Genomic DNA, 21,958 nt, shown 5'->3' on the forward strand with positions numbered 1-21,958 from the left:
CCATTAATTCATTGGAGTGCAAGTGGTTGGCTTCTCCTCAATACAGACCGTGGGAAAATTTTTTTGACCCTATTCGCACACCTTTGGACGAAAAACGAACAAGATAGGATCAGGCAGTTTAAATTTCGAGCTTACATGTCCGCTGTGAAAAGATTTACGCAGTTAAATTTAACAAATTAAGATACATGTAGAGGTTTGTGTGATTAAAGATACGGTGCTCATAATCAGATATAATAATTGCGGCTGGGTCATTAACATACACAATGTATATTTTTTGCGTAAGCTTCGTTTACAAGGGCTTAAAACCGGCACGACTCGGAGGTTGTTTTGTCCAGGCTATATATAGCCGAACGCAAGCATATGCCTTTTATCACTTTTCACTTTATGCTTAAAAAAGTGCCAAAAAAAACGCGTTATGCTTAACGTCGCAGGACAAACGAGTAAAAAGATAATTCTTGCTTTGCGGTATATATACTGCCGCCTGAGCAACCTCCAAGCGGCCCCGGCTGAGTCATTCGCTGACGGACACTTTACAAAGGAACGACACAAAGTATACGTCAACGGCTTCGGCGTAGCTACTCTATGCGACAACGAGCGTGGTACCTTAAATCAAACAAACCCCCATGTGTCCCGTTTTCTGTGTTTATATCAAATTGAGACTACCGAATTGCGTGATCTTTGCCGTAAAGACGACCTACTCTACTCCTGACCTGCCCAGATCGTGGGGCTCCCATGGGAGCGAGTGTCTCCGTTTAGTTCTATCTCTCACCGTTGGCGGCGCTAGGTAGGGCCGCCAACGTGGTGGGATGGATCGAAGGATGTATCGGCAGTGAGCTTAAGATCGGGCAGCGGCTAACGCCACCTAGCTCCAATATTAAGTACTATCACTAATAAATCAATGGCCGTTGGTGGCTGTAGGTGGCGCCTCCAACGGTGAGCGGTTGAACGAAGGCGGGGACACTCGCTCTTATCATAACCCTGCCTTATGGCTAGGTCAGCAGTACAGTAGGTCGTACTTATGGCACTGATTACGCACTTTGATGGACTCACTTTGCTAGAAAGACAAGGAAAAGTAGAACATAGAGGTTTGTTTGATTTAAGGTACTACGCTCGCTATGGCATTGATTAACTACGCCGAGGCCGTTGAGGTACACCTTGTGTCTTTACTGGGTGAAACGTGAGTCCGCGAATGACCCCACCCGCACCGCTTGAAGGTCGCTTAGGCAGGGGTATATATAGGCGAGAGCTAGTATATTCCTTTTACTCATTTGTCCTGTGACGCTAAGCCTAACGCGTTTTTGCCACTTTTAGAGCATAAATTGAAAAATGCTAAAAGGTGTATACATGCGATCGGCTATATATAACCCTCACAAAGCGACCTCCGAGTGGTGCTGGTTTAGGGACGTTGTAAGGGAAGATTTCACAAAGAATATACAAGGTGTATGCTAATGACCCCGCCGTAATTATTCTATATGGTTATGAGCACAGTACTTTTATGAAAGAAATCTCTACTTGCCTCTTATAATGATAAAGTTTTCTCTGTAAATCTCCGCAGAGCGGCCATCGAAGCGGGACAGTCAAACTTCACAACGCTCTCTTGTTCGTTTTTCGTCCAAAGGTGTGCAAAATGGGCCAAAAAAATTTTCCCACGGTCTGTATTGAGGGGAAGCCAACCACTTGCAGTGTTGTGATTATGGGTGCGGTGGCGGGAAATTTGAAATACTTTACAATTATCGGGTATACATCGCACAAAGAAGCCGAACCAAGTGCGCAGGTAACTCCATCAATCCATGGTGTGCCGTCATACAAAACGCTGGTCTCGGCGGGACTCATAAAAGCATAAAATTTTCGAGTTCTTTTCAACGTGAATTGTGGGGAAGCCAACCAACAAGTGGAATTTACACCTCAGTAACGGGGTGTTCATTGCCAAGACTTACTCCACTATTCACCTGGCCAGATGGCGAGGTTTTTAATAGAGCGAGTATTCCAGCTTTCGTTCAACTGCTCACTGTTCGTAGCGCTACCTATAACATGATTATGTGCTACTCTACGGCGGTTTGGACGGCGCCAGAGTAAGAACCGCTGCATTTTGTGATGAACGGCCGGCTTACATGGGACAATTACTTCCCTTAGATGCCTGGTCAAGTAGGCTGTTCAAAGCGGTTAATTTTTTATTCCACACTTGTTGAAAAACCTGGGAACAAGTAGAATTACATAGTGTAGGTCCGCCTAGGTGATGTCTCGTCTTTTTCTCCGCAAATAATTTTAAAATGACTTCAATATACTTATATTCAGCTTATTTTTCATTTGTGCATAATAATTACGCGAAATAAGAGCTCCATTGGCCGAAATATGCCCACGATCGCTGAATGAGACGTCAGCGAACAGGTGGTGTATATCCCCACGCTGCTGGTAGGTTGCGGCCCTAGCGGCAGAAGATACAAACTAGATGTGGGCGCTTGGGAAGGGCTGGTTGGGCAGGTCAACAGTTGACTATAGGTCGTAGCCATGAACACCTGGCTTCCGAGCTGAAACCTCTCCTGGTTTGTTTTGTTACTTTCATCCCAATGGACGTTGAAAACAAGCCGAAAAAGTTGATGCTCTTATCAGCGCGATAAGCCGAAACTTTTGTCTTAGGGTACACCATGTGTAAATAGAAATAACTGCGCACTTGTTTGGCTTCTTGGTACGGTACGTACCTTATAGGTGTAGGGTATTTTTCAAAATTCGCACCCCGCACCATTAATTCACTGGGGAGCAAGTGGTTGGCTTCTCCTCAATACCGACCGTGGGAAAATTTTTTTGACCCAATTCGCACACCTTTAGATGAAAAACGAACAAGATAGGATCAGGCAGTTTAAATTTCCCGCTTACATGTCCGCTGTGCGAAGATTTACGCAGTTAAATTTAACAAATTATGATCCCCGTAGAGGTTTGTGTGATTAAAGATACGGTGCTCTTAATCAGATATAATAATTACGGCTGGGTCATTAACATACACAATGTATATTTTTTGCGTAAGCTTCCTTTACAAGGGCTTAAAACCGGCACGACTCGGAGGTTGTTTTGTCCGGGCTATATATAGCCGAACGCAAGCATATGCATTTTATCAGTTTTCACTTTCTGCTTAAAAAAGTGCCAAAAAAACGCGTTATGCTTAACGTCGCAGGACAAACGAGTAAAAAGATAATTCTTGCTTTCCGGTATATATACTGCCGCCTGAGCGACCTCCAAGCGGCCCCGGCTGGGTTATTCGCTGACGGACACTTTACACAGGAACGACACAAAGTTAACGTCAACGGCTTCGGCGTAGCTATTCTATGCGACAACGAGCGTAGTACCTTGAATCAAACAAACCCCTATGTGTCCCGCTTTCTGTGTTTATATCAAATTGAGACTACCAAATTGCGTGATCTTTGCCATAAACACGACCTACTGTAGTCCTGACCTGCCCAGATGGTGGGGCTCCTATGGGAGCGAGTGTCTCCGTTTAGTTTTATCGCTCACCGTCGGTGGCGCTAGGTAGCGCCGCCAACGTGATTGGATGGATCGAAGGATGCACCGGCAGTGAGCTTAAGATCGGGCAGCGGCTAACGCCACCTAGCTCCAATATTAAGTACTATCATTATTAAATCAATGGCCGTTGGTGGCTGTAGGTGGCGCCTCCAACGGTGAGCGGTTGAACGAAGGCGGGGACACTCGCTCTTATCATAACCCTGCCTTATGGCTAGGTCAGCAGTACAGTAGGTCGATTGATTGATTGATTGATTGATTGATTGATTGATTGATTGATATGTGGGGTTTAACGTCCCAAAACCACTATGATTATGAGAGACGCCGTAGTGGAGGGCTCCAAAAATTTAGACCACTTGGGGTTCTTTAACGTGCACCCAAATCTGAGCACACGGGCCTACAACATTTCCGCCTCCATCGGAAATGCAGCCGCCGCAGCCGGGATTTGAACCCGCCCTGCGGGTCAGCAGCCGAGTACCTCAGCCACTAGACCACCGCGGCGGGGCAGCAGTACAGTAGGTCGTACTTATGGCACCGATTACGCACTTTGATGGACTCACTTTGCAAGAAAGACAAGGAAAAGTAGAACATAGAGGGTTGTTTGATTTAAGGTACTACGCTCGCTATGGCATTTATTAGCTACGCCGAAGCCGTTGAGGTACACCTTGTGTCTTTACTGGGTGAAACGTGAGTCCGCGAATGACCCCACCCGCACCGCTTGAAGGTCGCTTACGCAGGGGTATATATAGGCGAGATGATGATGATGATGAACAAACTTTATTTAATTAGCAGAAAGGTCCTCTTCCCCGTTCAGGTGCAAGAGGAGAAGGGAGGACCAAACCTAGACGACGGCCATGATCCCATGGGCCCTGGCGGCGTCTTCGGCCTGCCGTATTAAGTGGGCTTGTAATTGAGAGTTAGAGCTGAGGAGCGCGGCATCCCATCCACTCCGGTCTGGAAATTCGCCTCTCATGGGGGCCTGCGGGCATGCCCATAAAATGTGGCTCAAGTCCGCCCTGTTGTGGCAAAATTTACATTTGTCCGAATGAAGTTCCGGCACGCAGCGGTTCATTGTTACCGGACTAGGAAACGTGTGGGTCTGGAGTAGGCGCCACGCCACCGCCTGTCCTTTGTTCAATGACGAGTGTGCGGGAGGATAAATTTTCCTGCTTAGCCTGTAATACTGCGTAATATCTCTGTAAGTGGTCATCCGCTCAAATCTCTCATCGTCCTCTTCGTTCGACCAGGGCAATCCAGAGGCTCGGTCTGTAAGTCCTCGAGCTGTCTGGTGTGCAGCCTCATTGCCGGGCAAGGAGGAGTGAGCGGGTGCCCAGACTATTTCTATTGTTCGTTGGTCTTTGCATCCAACCAATATTCTTAAAGCTATTTGGGATATTCGCCCTCGTGCAAAGTTTCTTACAGCCGTCTGCGAGTCGCTAACAATGAGTGAAGTCGAGGTGGATGCTATGGCCATTGCAATAGCTGCTTCCTCCGCCTCTTCTGCAAAGCTCGTTCTCACCGAGCCGCTGACCTTATGATTTCCTTTGTAGTCCACTACTGCTATAGTCATGTTGTCATTTCCTTTGTATTTGGCCGCGTCTACATATGTTGTTTCCGGTAAATCTTTTACGTTGTTATGTATATTTTTCGCTCTTTCAGCTCTCCTTGCTTTGTGATGTTCGGGGTGCATGTTTTTTGGATTCGGTAAGATTACTAAACATTTCCTGATTTCATACGGGATATCTTTTTTGGCGCCAAATTGATTTGCGTAGTTTATACCCAGTTCCTCTAGTATGGCTCTACCTGTTTTACTCTGCGTTAGTCTTTCATATTGTGCGATTCTTTGAGCTTCTATAAGCTCTTCTGATGTGTTGTGAAGGCCTAATTGAAGTAATTTATCATTAGAGGTAGTAATTGGAAGTCCGATCGCCTGTTTGAAAACTCGTCTAATGATTCTGTCAATCTTTTCTCTCGGCCACTTGCAGTCTGAGGTACGGAATCACATATACAATACGACTGATGACAAAAGCCTGTACCAGTCTTATCATATTATTTTCCTTCATACCATAGTGCCGGTTTGCAATTCGTTTAAGTAGACGCATAGTTTGCTGCGCACTGGTTTCAAGTATTCTAATCGCCTCTCCGTAGTGCCCGTTTGAGCTGATTCGGAGTGCCAGAATTCTTATGCTTTCGACCGTAGGTATTTGCGTTTTTCCAACAAAGACTTTAATGTTAGGTTTTTCCTGGATGCTTTTCCGTCCCCTACATGTCGGGTTATAGAAGAGAAGTTCCGATTTTTCCGGTGAACATTGTAATCCTGTATGGATGGCATATTCTTCTACAACATTCACTGCTGTCTGTAAAGTTTCCTCTATGTATCCGTCACTACCCTCTGCTACCCATTAGGTAATGTCATCTGCATAGAGGCTATGGTGGACTCCTGGAATTTCTTTCAGTCTGGCAGGGAGACCTATCATGGACACGTTAAAAAGAAAGGGGGATAGGACTGAGCCTTGCGGCGTACCTCTGCTGCCCAGACTGAACTCTTGGGATTCTGCTTCGCCTAGTATTATTCTTGCAGTCCGGTCAGTTAAAAAGTCTTTTATATAATCGTATACTCTTTTTCCTACCCCTAACGCTTGAAGATTGGCAAATATAGCTTTATGGGATGTATTATCGAATGCCCTTTTAAGATCTAGGCCAACTATTGCCTTTGTGTCGTGTGTATTGAGACCCGAATAAATTATTTGGTGTTTAATCTTAAGCATAATGTCCTGTGTAGACAGTTTCGCTCTGAAGCCTACCATCGTATGAGGAAAGAGCTCATTGTCTTCCATATAATTTGACAGGCGAGTTAAGATGACATGCTCTAATAACTTTCCTATGCAGGACGTCTGGGAAATAGGCCTAAGATTATCAAGATCTAGTTTCTTGCCTGGCTAGGGAATCATTATGATTGTTGCCGTTTTCCATTGCTTGGGTATCTTACCCTTTTCCCAACACTTGTTCATATATTCGGTGAGGGCTGTGATAGATTTGTCGTCTAAGTTTCTGAGCGTTTTATTCGTGATCCCAACGGGGCCCGGGGCTGATGTTGTGCTCAGTTTCATTAGTTCCGATCGTACCTCGGCCTCTAATATGGGTCGGTCTAGGGAATCATTTTCTTTACCTTTGTACGAGCTTAATTGCTCTTTGGTTGTATCCCCAATGTATCTCTGTCTGATTTCTTCAATCAGTTCTTCCTCCGTGCCTTTGTATTTACGGACAAGTCTAATAAAGTTTTGTTGTTGTGCTGTCTTGCTCGCTTCCGAGTCTATCAGACATCTTAACAGGTTCCATGTTTTAGAGAGACTTATTTGTTTTTCCATCGCATCACACTTTTCCTCCCATTGTTGTCCGCCTAGTTGCTCCGCGTACTTCTCAATATCTTTACTGAGGGTGGCTATCCCTTTTCTAAGGCGTTTGTTGTGTTTTTTTGTTTTCCACCATTTTTCTAGGCTCTTTTTTGCCTCTCACATATGTAGGACCTTACTGTCTGTGCTTTCTAGTCCTTCTGTTTTTGGTATGGTCTTAGTTGCGATTTGAATATTTTGCTTAAGGTTCCCTAGCCATTCATCTAAGTCTTCGATGACATCGCATGCTTCCTTCTCTCTGATTTTTCTAAAGCTATCCCATTCAACCATCCTTAATTCTTTGCCTCCTCTTTTACGTGGACCTGCTTTAAATGTGGTCTCAATTATATAGTGGTCACTGCCCATATTTTCTTGTGTATTAAGCCAATAAGGTTCGATGATATTCTTAGTAAACGTGAGGTCAGGAGACGTGTCTTTGGATACGCTGTTTCCAATCCTAGTTGAGAAAAGGGGGTCGGTTATTAATGTAAGGCCCTCCTGATGGGCGTCGATCCAGAGATTTCTACCTTTGATGTTTTCTTTGTCATAACCCCATGCCGGATGCAACGCGTTGAAATCTCCTACTATAACCAATGCTTGATTTTTAGTAATGCTGATCGTTTTTCTCAAAAGTGATCTAAATTTGGTTTTTTGTCTAGGGTGGCTATAGACAATTAATATGAATAGACTTTCACCACTCTTCTGCGATGGAACTAACTCAACAAGAACATGATAGACATCGCAGATTTCTGTATCATGTTTTATCACCGTGAGATTTCTTCGCACGAGGGTTGTTACGGACGTTTTTTCATCAGTGGTACCATAAGATTTGTAATTCGACAATTTAGCCATTCCTCCAGTTTCCTGTAAGGCGATGATGTCTGGTGCTTCCTTTTCGTTTAGGAACTGTTGTAAGTTACCCCGTTTCCGGCGATACCCACGACAGTTCCACTGCCAAATTTTATACTGATTACGTCGTGCCATGTCTAGTCGTCCCCTGCGATTTAGATTACTTCGGTCGTAGTCGGCTGGTTGTAGGGTTTAGTAGTAGTTTTAACCGGGCCTGCTCCTATAGACCTCAAATCTGTTTGCGTGTTCTCCACCAGCGTTAGTCGATTTTTCCTATCTATTTTTTGTTTTATTTCTACGAGTTGCAGCTGCAATCCTGCGAATTGTTGTTGCATTACCTTAGTTAGTTCTCCGAGCATATTCTCGACTTTCTTTTCCAGGGGTTTTGAGAGGTATTCATTTTCTACAGGAGATATTTCCTCTGCTCTTCGTTTCGCTGCGTGCACTCCTGACACCCGTGCAGGCGCTGGAGATAAATTCGACTACACGATGCTATGGAGCTACTTGACTCGCGCAGCTGATTTTGCCTGAGTTTAGCGTTCTCTTCCTTTAGTTGTTTTATTTCGTCCCTCTGTTTTGCGTTTTCACGGGTGAGTTGCTCTAGCATTTTCTTAATATGGTTTAGCTCTTGACCTAGGGTGGACCCTTCTGCCACAACCTCAGACAAACTCCCAGACCGTAGAGACTCCCTTGATACCTCGCCCACCCAGCTCACCATTTGTTGACTGCCCCGACCGCCGCCAGGACCCTCGTGGGACTGTCCTTGAGGTGATGTCGTTGCCCTTGTCTTGGATTTGGCCCGTGACCTGGATCTGTGTTGACGAGTGGACCTTGATCTGGATGTGGATCTGAGTTCGTGTTGCGTCCCTTCTCTTCCCCCTTCGGCGAGTCGCGGGAAGGAGCTGGAACGATCTCTGCGTCGTCCCCCTCTGTCCTTGGTGGCGTTGCCATTCTCCTCCGTTGGATTTTCTGGTGAATACCCTTCCCTCCATACCTGTGTTGCTCTAGTGTTCGACAAAAATCTTCATTTCTCTTCGTTCATCGCCTTGTTGTTGTTCCTTTTCCCACCATCTTTTCTTCAAAAGGTACGGGGTCCTAAACCGTTCTTTGCATTTTTTGTCCCCTGTAAGATGACCTTTCCCGCAAAGGCTACACCTAGGGACGCACTGGTGGTTTTCAGTTGGATTGAGCACCCCACAACCACGGCATTTCTTGCTGTCAGGCTGTGGGCAGACATCCGCCCGATGTCCAATTCGACCACAAGTAGTGCATGTTTCATATCGCTTCTTGTATAGGAAGCACCTATATTCGGCACCATGGTAGTATACAAAATACGGCACAAACAACCCTTCGAAAACAATGACCACTGAGTCCGTAAGTCCCATACGTCGTGCATGTAGAATCGTCGGGTTCCTCTGATTAACCAAGCTTTTTTCTATGTCTTCTTGATTATCATACTTCGGTATTCCGTGGATAACCCCTTTGGATGTGTTTTCTGGTGCTGTTACATAAGCGGCTGTAGCATAGCTCTTGTCATTGATCATAATTTCCTTGATGTTGCTGTATTCCTTCGCATTGGCCAGTAGGTGTGCTCATGATCATGGTATTTTGTCGCATGTTGATTCTGAGAGTATCTTCCCCAGCGATGTCAGCCTGTACTTTTGCCGCTCGTAGAACACAGTCTCTTATGAGCGCTAGACTCTGTCGCGTCAAGTCCAGACCTCCTCCTGGGCGTATTACAACCTTGTAATCGTCTTCTGGTAGTTGTGGTTCTTTTGGCACTGGCCGGCGATGCAAAAAATCCTTCACTCTCCGAGACACCTCCATGGACGCACCTCCCGCGTTCCTGGCTGGTTCCGCGTTTCTCTTGTCTTTTGCCTTCTTGCGTTGTTCATGGGCCACAACCCATTCTTGAGTGTCGTTGTACTCTTCGGGAGACAGTGTCTCCCCCTCAATTTCCACAACATCCATTTCGCAGGCTTCGAACAAGCCGGGGGCCTGGCTTGTCGCCTAGTTGCCAGCGCGTCGATGGCACTGCGTCGGCACTGCGATGGCGTAGCTAGGGCCACGCCGATGTGGGAACTTAAAAGAAGTGTCATGGCTCAAAAAAAGTAGGCCCACCTGGTATATCCTGGCATCGGACGAATCGGGTGATCGTCTGGTGACAGCTGTGATGGTCTTGAATCCCGTGGTTGTCCTTATTCAGCCTCGAAAGAGAAAAACTGGCAGAGCCCATTCGAGAGGCGTCCGAGTGGCTCAGCCCCCTAGCGGCCAACCTAGGCGAGAGCTAGTATATTCTTTTTACTCATTTGTCTTGTGACGCTAAGCCTAACGCGTTTTTGCCACTTTTAGAGCATAAAGTGAAAAATGCTAAAAGGTGTATACATGCGATCGCCTATATATAACCCTCACAAAGCGACCTCCGAGTGGTGCTGGTTTAGGGACGTTGTAAGGGAAGATTTCACAAAGAATATACAAGGTGTATGCTAATGTCCTCGCTGTAATTATTTTATATGGTTATAAGCACAGTACTTTTTATGAAAAAAATCTCTATTTGCCTCTTATAATGATAAAGTTTTCTTTGTAAATCTCCGCAGAGCGGACATCGAAGCGGGACATTCAAACTTCACGAAGCTCTCTTGTTCGTTTTTCGTCCAAAGGTGTGCAAAATGGGCCAAAAAAATTTTCCCACGGTCTGTATTGAGGGGAAGCCAACCACTTGCAGTGTTGTCATTATGGGTGCGGTGGCGGGAAATTTTAAAATACTTTACAATTATCCGGTATACATCGCACAAAGAAGCCGAACCAAGTGCGCAGGTAACTCCATCAATCCATGGTGTGCCGTCATACAAAACGCTGGTCTCGGCGGGACTCATAAAAGCATAAACTTTTTCGAGTTGTTTTCAACGTGCATTGCGGGGAAGCCAACCAACAAGTGGAATTTACACCTCAGTAACGGGGTGCTCATTGCCAAGACTTACTCCACTCTTCACTTGGCCAGATGGCGAGGTTTTAATTAGAGCGAGTATTCCAGCTTTCGTTCAACTGCTCACTGTTCGTGGCGCTATCTATAACATGATCATGTGCTACTCTACGGCAGTTTGGACGGCGCCAGAGTAAGAAGCACTGCATTTTGTGATGAACGGCCGGCTTACATGGGACAATTACTTCCCTTTGGTGCCTGGTCAAGATGGCTGTTCAAAGCGGTTAAGTTTTTATTCCACACTTGTTGAAAAACGTGGTAACCCGTAGAATTACATAGTGTAGGTCTGCCTATGTGATGTCGCGTGTATTTCTCCGCAAAGAATTTTAAAATGACTTCAATGTACTTATATTCAACTTATTTTTAATTCGTGCATATCAATTGCGCGATATAGGAGCTCCGTTGTCCGAAATATGCCCACGATCGCTGAATGAGACGTCAGCAGAGAGGTGGTGTATATCCCCACGCTGCTGGTAGGTTGCGGCCCTAGCGGCAGAAGATACAAACTAGATGTGCGCGCTTGGGAAGGGCTGGTTGGGCAGGTCAACAGTTGACTATAGGTCGTAGCCATGAACACCTGGCTTCCGAGCTGCAACCTTTCCTGGTTTGTTACCTTCATCCCAATGGACGTTGAAAACAAGCCGAAAAAGTTTATGCTCTTATCAGCGTGATAAGCCGAAACTTTTGTCTCAGGGTACACCATGTGTAAATGGAGTTAACTGCGTACTTGTTTGGGCTTCTTGGTACGGTACGTACCTTATAAGTGTAAGGTATTTTTCAAAATTCGCGCCACACACCATTAATTCATTGGAGTGCAAGTGGTTGGCTTCTCCTCAATACAGACCGTGGAAAAGTTTTTTGACCCAATTCGCACACCTTTGGACGAAAAACGAACAAAATAGGATAAGGCAGTTTAAATGTCCCGCTTACATGTCCGCTGTGCGAAGATTTACGCAGTTAAATTCAACTAATTAAGATACATGTAGAGGTTTGTGTGATATAAATGCGGTGCTCTTAATCAGATAAAATAATTGCGGCTGGGTCATTAACATACACAATGTATATTTTTGGCGTAAGCTTCCTTTACAAGGGCTTAAAACCGGCACCAATCGGAGGTCGTTTTGTCCGGGCTCTATATAGCCGAACGCAAGCATATACCTTTTATCACTTTTCACTTTATGCTTCAAAATGTGCCAAAAAAACGCGTTATGCTTAACGTCGCAGGACAATCGAGTAAAAAGATAAATCTTGCTTTGCGGTATATATACTGCCGCCTGAGCGACCTCCAAGCGGCCCCGGCTGGGTCATTCACTGACGGACACTTTACACAGGAACGACACAAAGTATAGGTCAACGGCTTCAGCGTAGCTATTCTATGCGACAACGAGCGTAGTACCTTAAATCAAACAAACCCCTATGTATCCCGTTTTCTGTGTTTATATCAAATTGAGACCACCAAATTGCGTGATCTTTGCCATAAACACGACCTACTGTTGTCCTGAACTGCCGATATGATGGGGCTCCGATGTAAGCGAGTGTCTCCGTTTAGTTCTATGACTCCCCGTTGGTGGCGCTAGGTAGGGCTGCCAAAGTGGTTGGATGGATCGAAGGATGTACCGGGAGTGACCTTAAGATCGGGCAGCGGCTAACACCGCCTAGCTCCAATATTAGGTACTATCACTATTATATCAATAGCCGTTGGTGGATGTAGGTGGCGCCTCCAACGGTGAGCGGTTGAACGAAGGCGGGGACACTCGCTCTTATCATAACCCTGCCTTATGGCTAGGTCAGCAGTACAGTAGGTCGTATTATGGCACCGATTACGCACTTTGATGAACTCACCTTGCTAGAAAGAGAAGGAAAAGTAGAACATAGAGGGTTGTTTGATTTAAGGTACTACGCTCGCTATGGCATTGATTAGCTACGCCGAGGCCGTTGGGGTACACCTCGTGTCTTTACTAGCTGAAACGTCAGTCCGTGATTGACCCCACCCGCACCGCTTGAAGGTCGCTTAGGCGGGGGTATATATATAGGCGAGAGCTAGTATCTCCTTGTTACTCATTTGTCCTGTGACGCTAAGCCTAACGCGTTTTTGCCACATTAAGAGCGTAAAGTGAAAAATGCTAAAAGGTGTATACATGCGATCGGCTATATATAACACTCACAAAGCGACCTCCGAGTGGTGCTGGTATAGGGACGTTGCAAGGGAAGATTTCGCAAAAAATATACAAGGTGTATGCTAATGTCCTCGCCGTAATTATTCTATATGGTTATGAGCACAGTACTTTTATGAAAGAAATCTCTACTTGCCTCTTATTATGATAAAGTTTTCTTTGTAAATCTCCGCAGAGCGGACATCAAAGCGGGACATTCAAACTTCACGACGCTCTCTTGTTCGTTTTTCATCCAAAGGTGTGCAAAATTGGCCAAAAAAATTTTCCCACGGTCCGTATTGAGGGGAAGCGAACCACTTGCAGTGTTGTCATTATGGGTGCGGTGGCGGGAAATTTTAAAACACTTTACAATTATCCGGTATACATCGCACAAAGAAGCCGAACCAAGTGCGCAGGTAACTCCATCAATCCATGGTGTGCCGTCATACACAACGCTGGTCTCGGTGGGACTCATAAAAGAATAAACTTTTTCGAGTTGTTTTCAACGTGCGTTGCGGGGAAGCCAACCAACAAGTGGAATTTACACCTCAGTAACGCGGTGTTCATTGCCAAGACTTACTCCACTATTCACCTGGCCAGATGGCGAGGTTTTTAATAGAGCGAGTATTCCAGCTTTCGTTCAACTGCTCACTGTTCGTGGCGCTACCTATAACATGATCATGTGCTACTCTACGGCGGTTTGGACGGCGCCAGAGCGAGAACCACTGCATTTCGTGATGAACGGCCGGCTTACAGGGGACAATTACTTCCCTCAGGTGCCTGGTCAAGATGGCTGTTCAAAGCGGTTAAGTTTTTATTCCACACTTGTTGAAAAACGTGGTAACCCGTAGAATTACCTAGTGTTGGGCCGCCTACGTGATGTCGCGTGTATTTCTCCGCAAAGAATTTTGAAATGACTTCAATGTACTTATATTCAACTCATTTTTTTATTCGTGGATATTCATTGCGCGATGTAAAAGCTCCGTTGGCCGAAATATGCCCACGATCGTTGAATGAGACGTCAGCAGACAGGTGGTGTATATCCCCACGCTACTGGTAGGTTGTGGCCCTAGCGGCAGAAGATACAAACTAGATGTGGGCGCTTGGGAAGGGGTGGTTGGGCAGGTGAACAGTTGACTATAGGTCGTAGCCATGAACACCTGGCTTCCAAGCTGAAACCTCTCCTGGTTTATTACCTTCATCCCAATGGACGTTGAAAACAAGCCGAAAAAGTTGATGCTCTTATCAGCGCGATAAGCCGAAACTTTTGTCTTAGGGTACACCATGTGTAAATGGAGTTAACTGCGTACTTGTTTGGGCTTCTTGGTACGGTACGTACCTTATAAGTGTAGGGTATTTTTCAAAATTCGCGCCCCACACCATTAATTCATTGGAGTGCAAGTGGTTGGCTTCTCCTCAATACAGACCGTGGGAAAATTTTTTTGACCGAATTCGCACACCTCTGGACGAAAAACGAACAAGATAGGATCAGGCAGTTTAACTTTCCCGCTTACATGTCCGCTGTGAGAAGATTTACGCAGTTAAATTCAACAAATTAAGATACATGTAGAGGTTTGTGTGATAAAAATACGGTGCTCTTAATCAGATAGAATAATTGCGGCTGGGTCATTAACATACACAATGTATATTTTTGGCCTAAGCTTCCTTTACAAGGGCTTAAAACCGGCACCAATCGGAGGTCGTTTTGTCCGGGCTATATATAGCCGAACGCAAGCATATGCCTTTTATCACTTTTCACTTTATGCTTCAATATGTGCCAAAAAACACGCTATGCTTAACGTCGCAGGACAAACGAGTAAAAAGATAAATCTTGCTTTGCCGTATATATACTGCCGCCTGAGCGACCTCCAAGCGGCCCCGGCTGGGTCATTCACTGACGGACACTTCACACAGGAACGACACAAAGTATACGTCAACGGCTTCGGCTTAGCTATTCTATGCGACAACGAGCATAGTACCTTAAATCAAACAAACCCCTATGTATCCCGTTTTCTGTGTTTATATCAAATTGAGACCACCAAATTGCGTGATCTTTGCCATGACATACTGTTGTCCTGACCAGCCCAGATGAGGGGGCTCCTATGGGAGCGAGTGTCTCCGTTTAGTTCTATGACTCCTCGTTGGTGGCGCTAGGTAGGGCCGCCAAAGTGGTTGGATGGATCGAGGATGTACCGGGAGTGACCTTAAGATCGGGCAGCGGCTAACACCACCTAGCTCCAATATTAGGTACTATCACTATTATATCAATAGCCGTTGGTGGATGTAGGTGGCGCCTCCAACGGTGAGCGGTTGAACGAAGGCGGGGACACTCGCTTTTATCATAACCCTGCCTTATGGCTAGGTCAGCAGTACAGTAGGTCGTACTTATGGGACGATTGCGCACTTTGATGAACTCACTTTGCTAGAAAGAGAAGGAAAAGTAGAACATAGAGGGTTGTTTGATTTAAGGTACTACGCTCGCTATGGCATTTATTAGCTACGCCGAGGCCGTTGAGGTACACCTTGTGTCTTTACTGGCTGAAACGTGAGTCCGTGAATGACCCCACCTGCACCGCTTGAAGGTCGCTTAGGCAGGGGTATATATAGGCGAGAGCTAGTATAATCTTTTTTACTCATTTGTCTTTTGACGCTAAGCCTAACGCGTTTTTGCCACTTTTAGAGCATAAAGTGAAAAATGCTAAAAGGTGTATACATGCGATGGGCTATATATAACCCTCACAAAGCGACCTCCGAGTGGTGCTGGTTTAGGGACGTTGTAAGGGAAGATTTCGCAAAGAATATACAAGGTGTATGCTAATATCCTCGTCATAATTATTCTGTATGGTTACGAGCACAGTACTTTAATCAAAGAAATCTCTACTTGCCTCTTGTAATGATAAAGTTTTCTTTGTAAATCTCCGCAGAGCGGACATCGAAGCGGGACATTCAAACTTCACGAAGCTCTCTTGTTCGTTTTTCGCCCAAAGGTGTGCAAAATGGGCCAAAAAATTTTCCTACGGTCTGTATTGAGGGGAAGCCAACTACTTGCAGTGTTGTCATTATGGGTGCAGTGGCGGGAAATTTTAAAAAACTTTACAATTATCCGGTATACATCGCACAAAGAAGCCGTACCAAGTGCGCAGGTAACTCCATCAATCCATGGTGTGCCGTCATAGAAAACGCTGGTCTCGGTGGGACTCATAAAAGCATAAACTTTGTCGAGTTGTTTTCAACGTGCATTGCGGGGAAGCCAACCAACAAGTGGAATTTACACCTCAGTAACGGGGTGTTCATGGCCAAGACTTACTCCACTATTCACCTGGCCAGATGGCGTGGTTTTTAACAGAGCGAGTATTCCCGCTTTCGTTCAACTGCTCACTGTTCGTGGCGCTACCTATAACATGATTATGTGCTACTCTACGGCGGTTGGGACGGCGCCAGAATAAGAACCACTGCATTTTGTGATGAACGGCCGGCTTACATAGGACAATTATTTCCCTTAGATGCCTGGTCAAGATGGCTGTTCAGAGCGGTTAAGTTTTTATTCCACACTTGTTGAAAAATGTGGGAACCCGTAGAATTACATAGTGTAGGACCACCGATGTGACGGTCGCGTCGATTTCTTTGGAACGAAATTTTTAAATTACTTTCTTATAGTTATATTCGAATAATTTTATTTGTGCATAATATAAGCAATACGAGTGCCCTGTTGGCCGAAGTATGGCTACGAACGCTGAAAGAGACGTCAGCGAACAGGTGTTGACTAGCCGCACGCCACTAGTACACTATGTACTAGTGGCGTGGTGCTGTAGCACTTACGTCTCTAGCGCGCACGTCTAGTTCGTACCTTCTGCCTTAGCGGTAGAAGGTACAGACTAGACGTGAGCGCTAGAGAAAGGCTGTCTGGGCAGGTCAGCAGTTGACTATAGGTCGTAGCTATGAACCCCTCGCTTTCGAGCAGAGAATCTTCTTGGTGTTTTGGTTTCCCCGCAATGTACATTGAAAACAAGTGGAAAAAGTGATGCTTTTATGAGTGCCGACAAGAACACACTTTTGTCTGAAGGCACACCATGTGTTGATAGATTTAACTGGGTAATTAGTTCGGCATCTTGGTGCGGTATATACGAGATAACTGCACCCGTATAGCAACACACTGCAAATGGTTGGCTTTTCCTCATTACAGACCACAGAAAAATTTTTACCCGTTGCTAAGATGTTTAAGCGAAAAATGAACTAGATAAGTGTCGTGCAGTTTAAATAGCCTGCTTCCATGTTCCCTCTGCGGAGATCTACACAGAAATTTTCATCAATATAAGGGGTAATTAGAAGTCAGTTTAATAAAATGTACTGTGCTTATATCAGCATAAAATAATTACAGCTAGGCCATTAACATACACCTTGTAATTTTTTTTTGTGTAAGACTGCTGTACAATTGTTTAATATTGGCAGCCGGCCTTGATCAGAATTTTTGATGAAGGTTAATAATATATATATTCCTAGGTATATACGTAGGAATGTATGTACAGGGGTGGCACGAAGATTTTTGTATCGGGGGCATCCGCTAGAGTGCTCCTTCGGAGGGTTATTTATTCTGGAAACTTCGCTGTTTCAAATACGCACGTTTCCTCTTAGAGGGAACTAAAGAGGGCAGTAATGGGGCAGGGTGTCATACGGGGGCAACTAGTACGATGCTAGAGCCCCCGCCTCCCGTACTGCTAACGGCCAGTAACGGTAGACGGCGAAACTTACCTTTGTGAAAGCTTCCCCGTGAATTCCTTAATGTATTTGAGCGATTCCGTGCTTTCCAGGTACTGCTTACACCTGTAAATTGTCTTAATTAACATTACCCAAACCTTTTGTTATACCAGATCCTGCATCCACTCAACTCTCAAACCAAAGTTGCGCAGTTTGTCAATGATCAGAGCAGGTATGAAATAGCTGTACGAAACCAAACGTCACCTGCGAAATTGGATATTCAGGTACACCGAGTCCAAAAAGACAGTTGCTCTTTCACCGCTTACAAATGACCATGCATTGCGGCACACAAGACAGCATTGTGCAAAGCCTACTGTGAAACAGCAGAGATGTATATAGATAGTAGTGATGTCGCAACTGTAACTGCAGTTGTAGACTTACTCACGTAACATCAGTATCTGACAATTCACGGTTGGAACTTGAAGCAATAGGTAGAGAAATGGACACTTCCACATGAGGGGCTGCATAGGACAAGCAAAATGTTTTGCATAGGCCTCATGCATCTTTAAACACCAGCTTGCTTGCCAAATGGAACCAACCAGCATCCCGTTTTTAATATTGATCTCTTGAAGCCTTTACTTCCTGAAGTTTTGTTTGGATGTCAATGCCATTAATGTATTGTTTCATTGTGTAAGAAAGTATTGAATTACATTTATAAGGGGCGACACTGTTTATAAAGAGCCACACCATTATGGCAAGCCCCATTTTCAGAAAAGTGCTTCAACAGTTAAACAGCAGAGATCACTAATTTAGAAAAATGACAGTCTATATATTTTCCTTGAACAAATCTCGGCAACTACAATTTATTTTTGAACAATGAAACGATGAGAACCTTCACAACAGCAGGGGCCCTTTGAAAAGTGAGCTTGGCAAGCTGTAAGTATGGTCTGGAGAGAAATATGGTAGCTCTATTGGAATTCACACTTCACTGGGCAAAGAAGGCATAGGGAGCACTACGACTTAGAATGGACAAAAGGGCGATATTTGCATAATGATGCATACTCTCAATCGAACAGACTGTGAAGCGACAACAAGCATTAGCGAAAGGAAGGGTAAAAACACATAAGCAGTGGACTTAAGATACCTAATAAACCTGAAGCATTACTAAAAAGAAAAAAAAAATGTACAGTGCATATGTGCAGAGCACCAAATATAAGGCAATTTAACAGAAACATTTCTGCAGATTTTATTTACGTATGTCACACTAATAAAGTTCCAAATTAATCTCTGCACCCTACTAGATTGAAATATACAACTTCAGAAGACAGAAGCATTTCCTCCTCAAAGGCAGATACACACAAGCTTGCACCAATGTGTATGCACTATAGGAACACGTCAACAGATAAATGGCAGGTGACCTCACCTATTGGAGAACATTACCGAGTGCACGAACAAAACTATTTAATTATTCACTACGGCATAAATGCAGTTAAAAAAGACTAGGACAAGTAAGCGAACACCACACGCGTTTTGCTTCACTATTTCATTAGTCATCAATGCGACTTGCTGCTGTACTTCAGTTATCTTGGCAGACACTTGAAATTTCCCGATGTGAAACCTATTAACGTTTTAGAACTTAACGTCACAAAAAGCCTTCACCCTAAGAGCAAAAAAACCCAGCTTTTCTGCCTCACTGTACTTATTATTCCTTGGTCCCTGCATATATTTCCTACAAAATCATATAGATAAATATAGAAGGAACAGACAAAATAAAAGGTTACATTGTGAGTCAAACATTTGAAATGGGCTCCTATCAGACTGCAAGTTTTCGCCACAAATATGTCTCGCCCTTACATTCCCCTGCAGTCTCTGTGCGGCTTTTCCCATATTTGTGCTCTTACATGCTGAATGGCAGAGCGAATCATGCAGTTCTGATTGCCAAGTTATAAAGCATATACCAGCAGAAACATGAGGGAAATATGCAACGGGTAATTTGATGAAGTCGTAGACCATAAGCACGTGGCTAAGTGTTAACATTTGTCCATATACCAAAACTGCGGATGTCATCCAACCAGAATGCCCAAAACAATTGCACTATAAATAAGTGAAGTCTCTATAGCTCACATCCAACGACTGGCGATGGTTCAGCTGAACCACTTAATTGTAGAATAAACGCGCTAAGAGGTTCTGCGCAATAACCTCAAGACCACACCAAAGGAACATCGAGTAGAGCCTTGTATGGCTGGAATGCAAGAGTGGGTCCCAAGACACGCCAAATACACGTGTACACACAAAATGAAGCCCCCCTGCCTTACAGATGGATGAATTTGTATCAAGTTGCCAGGCTTTTCATGCAACGTTGATGTAAACCAGTATCGATATGTTACTACTTTGCACAGTGTGAATAGAAGCGTCTATCATATGATAGAAAAGTTTCGTATATGTCACAACAATAAATCTATACGTTACCATAAAGTTTTTACAAAGAACATTTGGATTCCATAAGCGAACAAAGGAAAATATTGGAATGGCTTATGAAAGATTAAGCTATATATAGGGCTTAATGGTGTTTCAATAGGGTTTAAGCCATATATTTGACTTGAAATGTGCACATGGTTCTATCAACCGCACTACGCAAATACGAACATGATGATGAAAAAACATTGTACAAGATGTTAAGCTTGTGTGATTAAATTCACAAGCTGTGTCACTTATATTTGACATAGTCGTTAAAAATTCTAGATTCACTGTACAGCCACTGAGCAGCATATCATTGTGAAGCACAATAGGTTCTGTAAACTTTGGGAGTATTCTTCAAACAGCTCTTTACAATAATAGGTTGTAGATCACCGATGTGGAGGTGTTGCACATCAGTTCAAAGGCAGCTCGTAGCCCAGGGTCGATTTAGAGATTGCTGGCATGTCTCAAGGAGGCAACATCAGATGCAGTCTGTCACTCAGTCTTCATCCACTGGTGGTCACAGCGGAGTGATGATTAACAGCAACCCTGAAGAGAGTCCTCACACGCAGTGAAGGCCAAAGGGAAGACCAAATCAGTGGGCTTTCTTTTACGATGCATTCACCAGAAGGCAAGCTCGAGGCAGGAACCAGGAGGCGAATCCTTGTGAACGCAGATACACCATGACCACAAAACAGGGCTACCTGGAGGACTGTTTTGCCCATTCAAGAGGCACAGGCCAAACATGGAAGACAATGCAGGTTTGGCAAGCAAGAGGTAGGAACCATGAGGGGAATCCTTGTGGACGCAGAAATGTCATGGCCGCAGTACAGGGGTATCTCGAGGATTGACTTACCCATCCAAGAGGCACTGGCCGGATGTGGAAGCCGACGCGCGTTTGGAACTAGCATCGATTGGATGGGATCGAAAGTAGAAAAGCTGCAAGAACAACAAGTTTTCATGATTAGATGTATTTCAGATATACAAGGTATGCATAGTAATGAAAGTTCATAATGGGACACACTATTTGACAACGCTGAATTATGGCTTGGTCTAAATATGGACAATAAAACGGGATTTCTTTTATCTGCAGTCACTAGACTATTGCCTGCAATATTTAAAAGTTGTGGGTTTTAATTGCACTGAAAGAAGTGGATTTTTCAGTCACTTTTATTTCATGTCAAAATTTACACTACAGGTAAACACTATGTTTCCTATGCTTTCCTTCGGCTAATTGATTTATTGGGTAGTGGCTAACAAGGAGATGACCCTCTGAAAAATTCCTTTCGCTCACAGTGAGGGCACCAGCTGGAAGAATTATTACCTTAGGCTAACATATGAGGATTTATTTCACAGCAGCAGCCTCACGCAAAGGTAACTGGCCACCCTCACTGGTGAGAAGTTTCCCACTCAACACTTTCACTACAAGTGGTGCCTGGCAATACTCCTAGAGACACAAGTACATAGACATTAAACATGGTGAACAGGGATGTGTCTATCATCACAGTTTTCAAGAAAAAACGCCAGAGGCGTAACTTGAAGGTTGCCGGTTCAGATCTCGCTGATGAAATGGTGTTTTTTGTCAACCACCTATTTTAATCTCATATTAAACTACAATTAGGAACATAATGTTTGAACTGAGAATATAATGTCCCCAAGTTACCACCTCAGAGTAACTTGGTGGAATGGGAACTATGGGCCTCAATGTCATAGGCCGCTGTAGTGTATGCCCCTATTTTTTGTTTCTTTTTAGACATTGTCCGTCCACTTGTTTCTTTCTTACCCTATATTTATAGAAACAAACCTTTTTCTTACGAAAAAAAAAAAACCTGGCCCGCCACAATTGAAGAAACTACAAGGCCTCCCGCAATGTTGTTGTCGTCATTACTTTTGTCTGGTTTCACAAAATATGTGAC

General features: G+C 44.5%; 1 protein-coding gene across 2 annotated transcripts in view; it reads right to left on the reverse strand.

Moving 5' to 3' along the window:
• Positions 1-18,433: 18,433 nt before the first annotated feature.
• The window catches only part of LOC142774617 (uncharacterized), a 37,792-nt gene continuing 34,267 nt past the window's right edge, over positions 18,434-21,958 (reverse strand). For both annotated transcript variants that reach the window (XR_012886472.1, XM_075875194.1), the window contains one exon: positions 18,434-20,981. Coding sequence is in view for 1 of the 2 variants with exons in the window: in XM_075875194.1 (XP_075731309.1) it covers positions 20,768-20,981 (214 nt within the window). In the remaining variant the exon portion in view is untranslated. The remainder of the gene's footprint in view (positions 20,982-21,958) is intronic.

The sequence above is a fragment of the Rhipicephalus microplus genome, chromosome 10, assembly GCF_043290135.1.
Source record: "Rhipicephalus microplus isolate Deutch F79 chromosome 10, USDA_Rmic, whole genome shotgun sequence".
Classification (NCBI taxonomy): domain Eukaryota; kingdom Metazoa; phylum Arthropoda; class Arachnida; order Ixodida; family Ixodidae; genus Rhipicephalus; species Rhipicephalus microplus.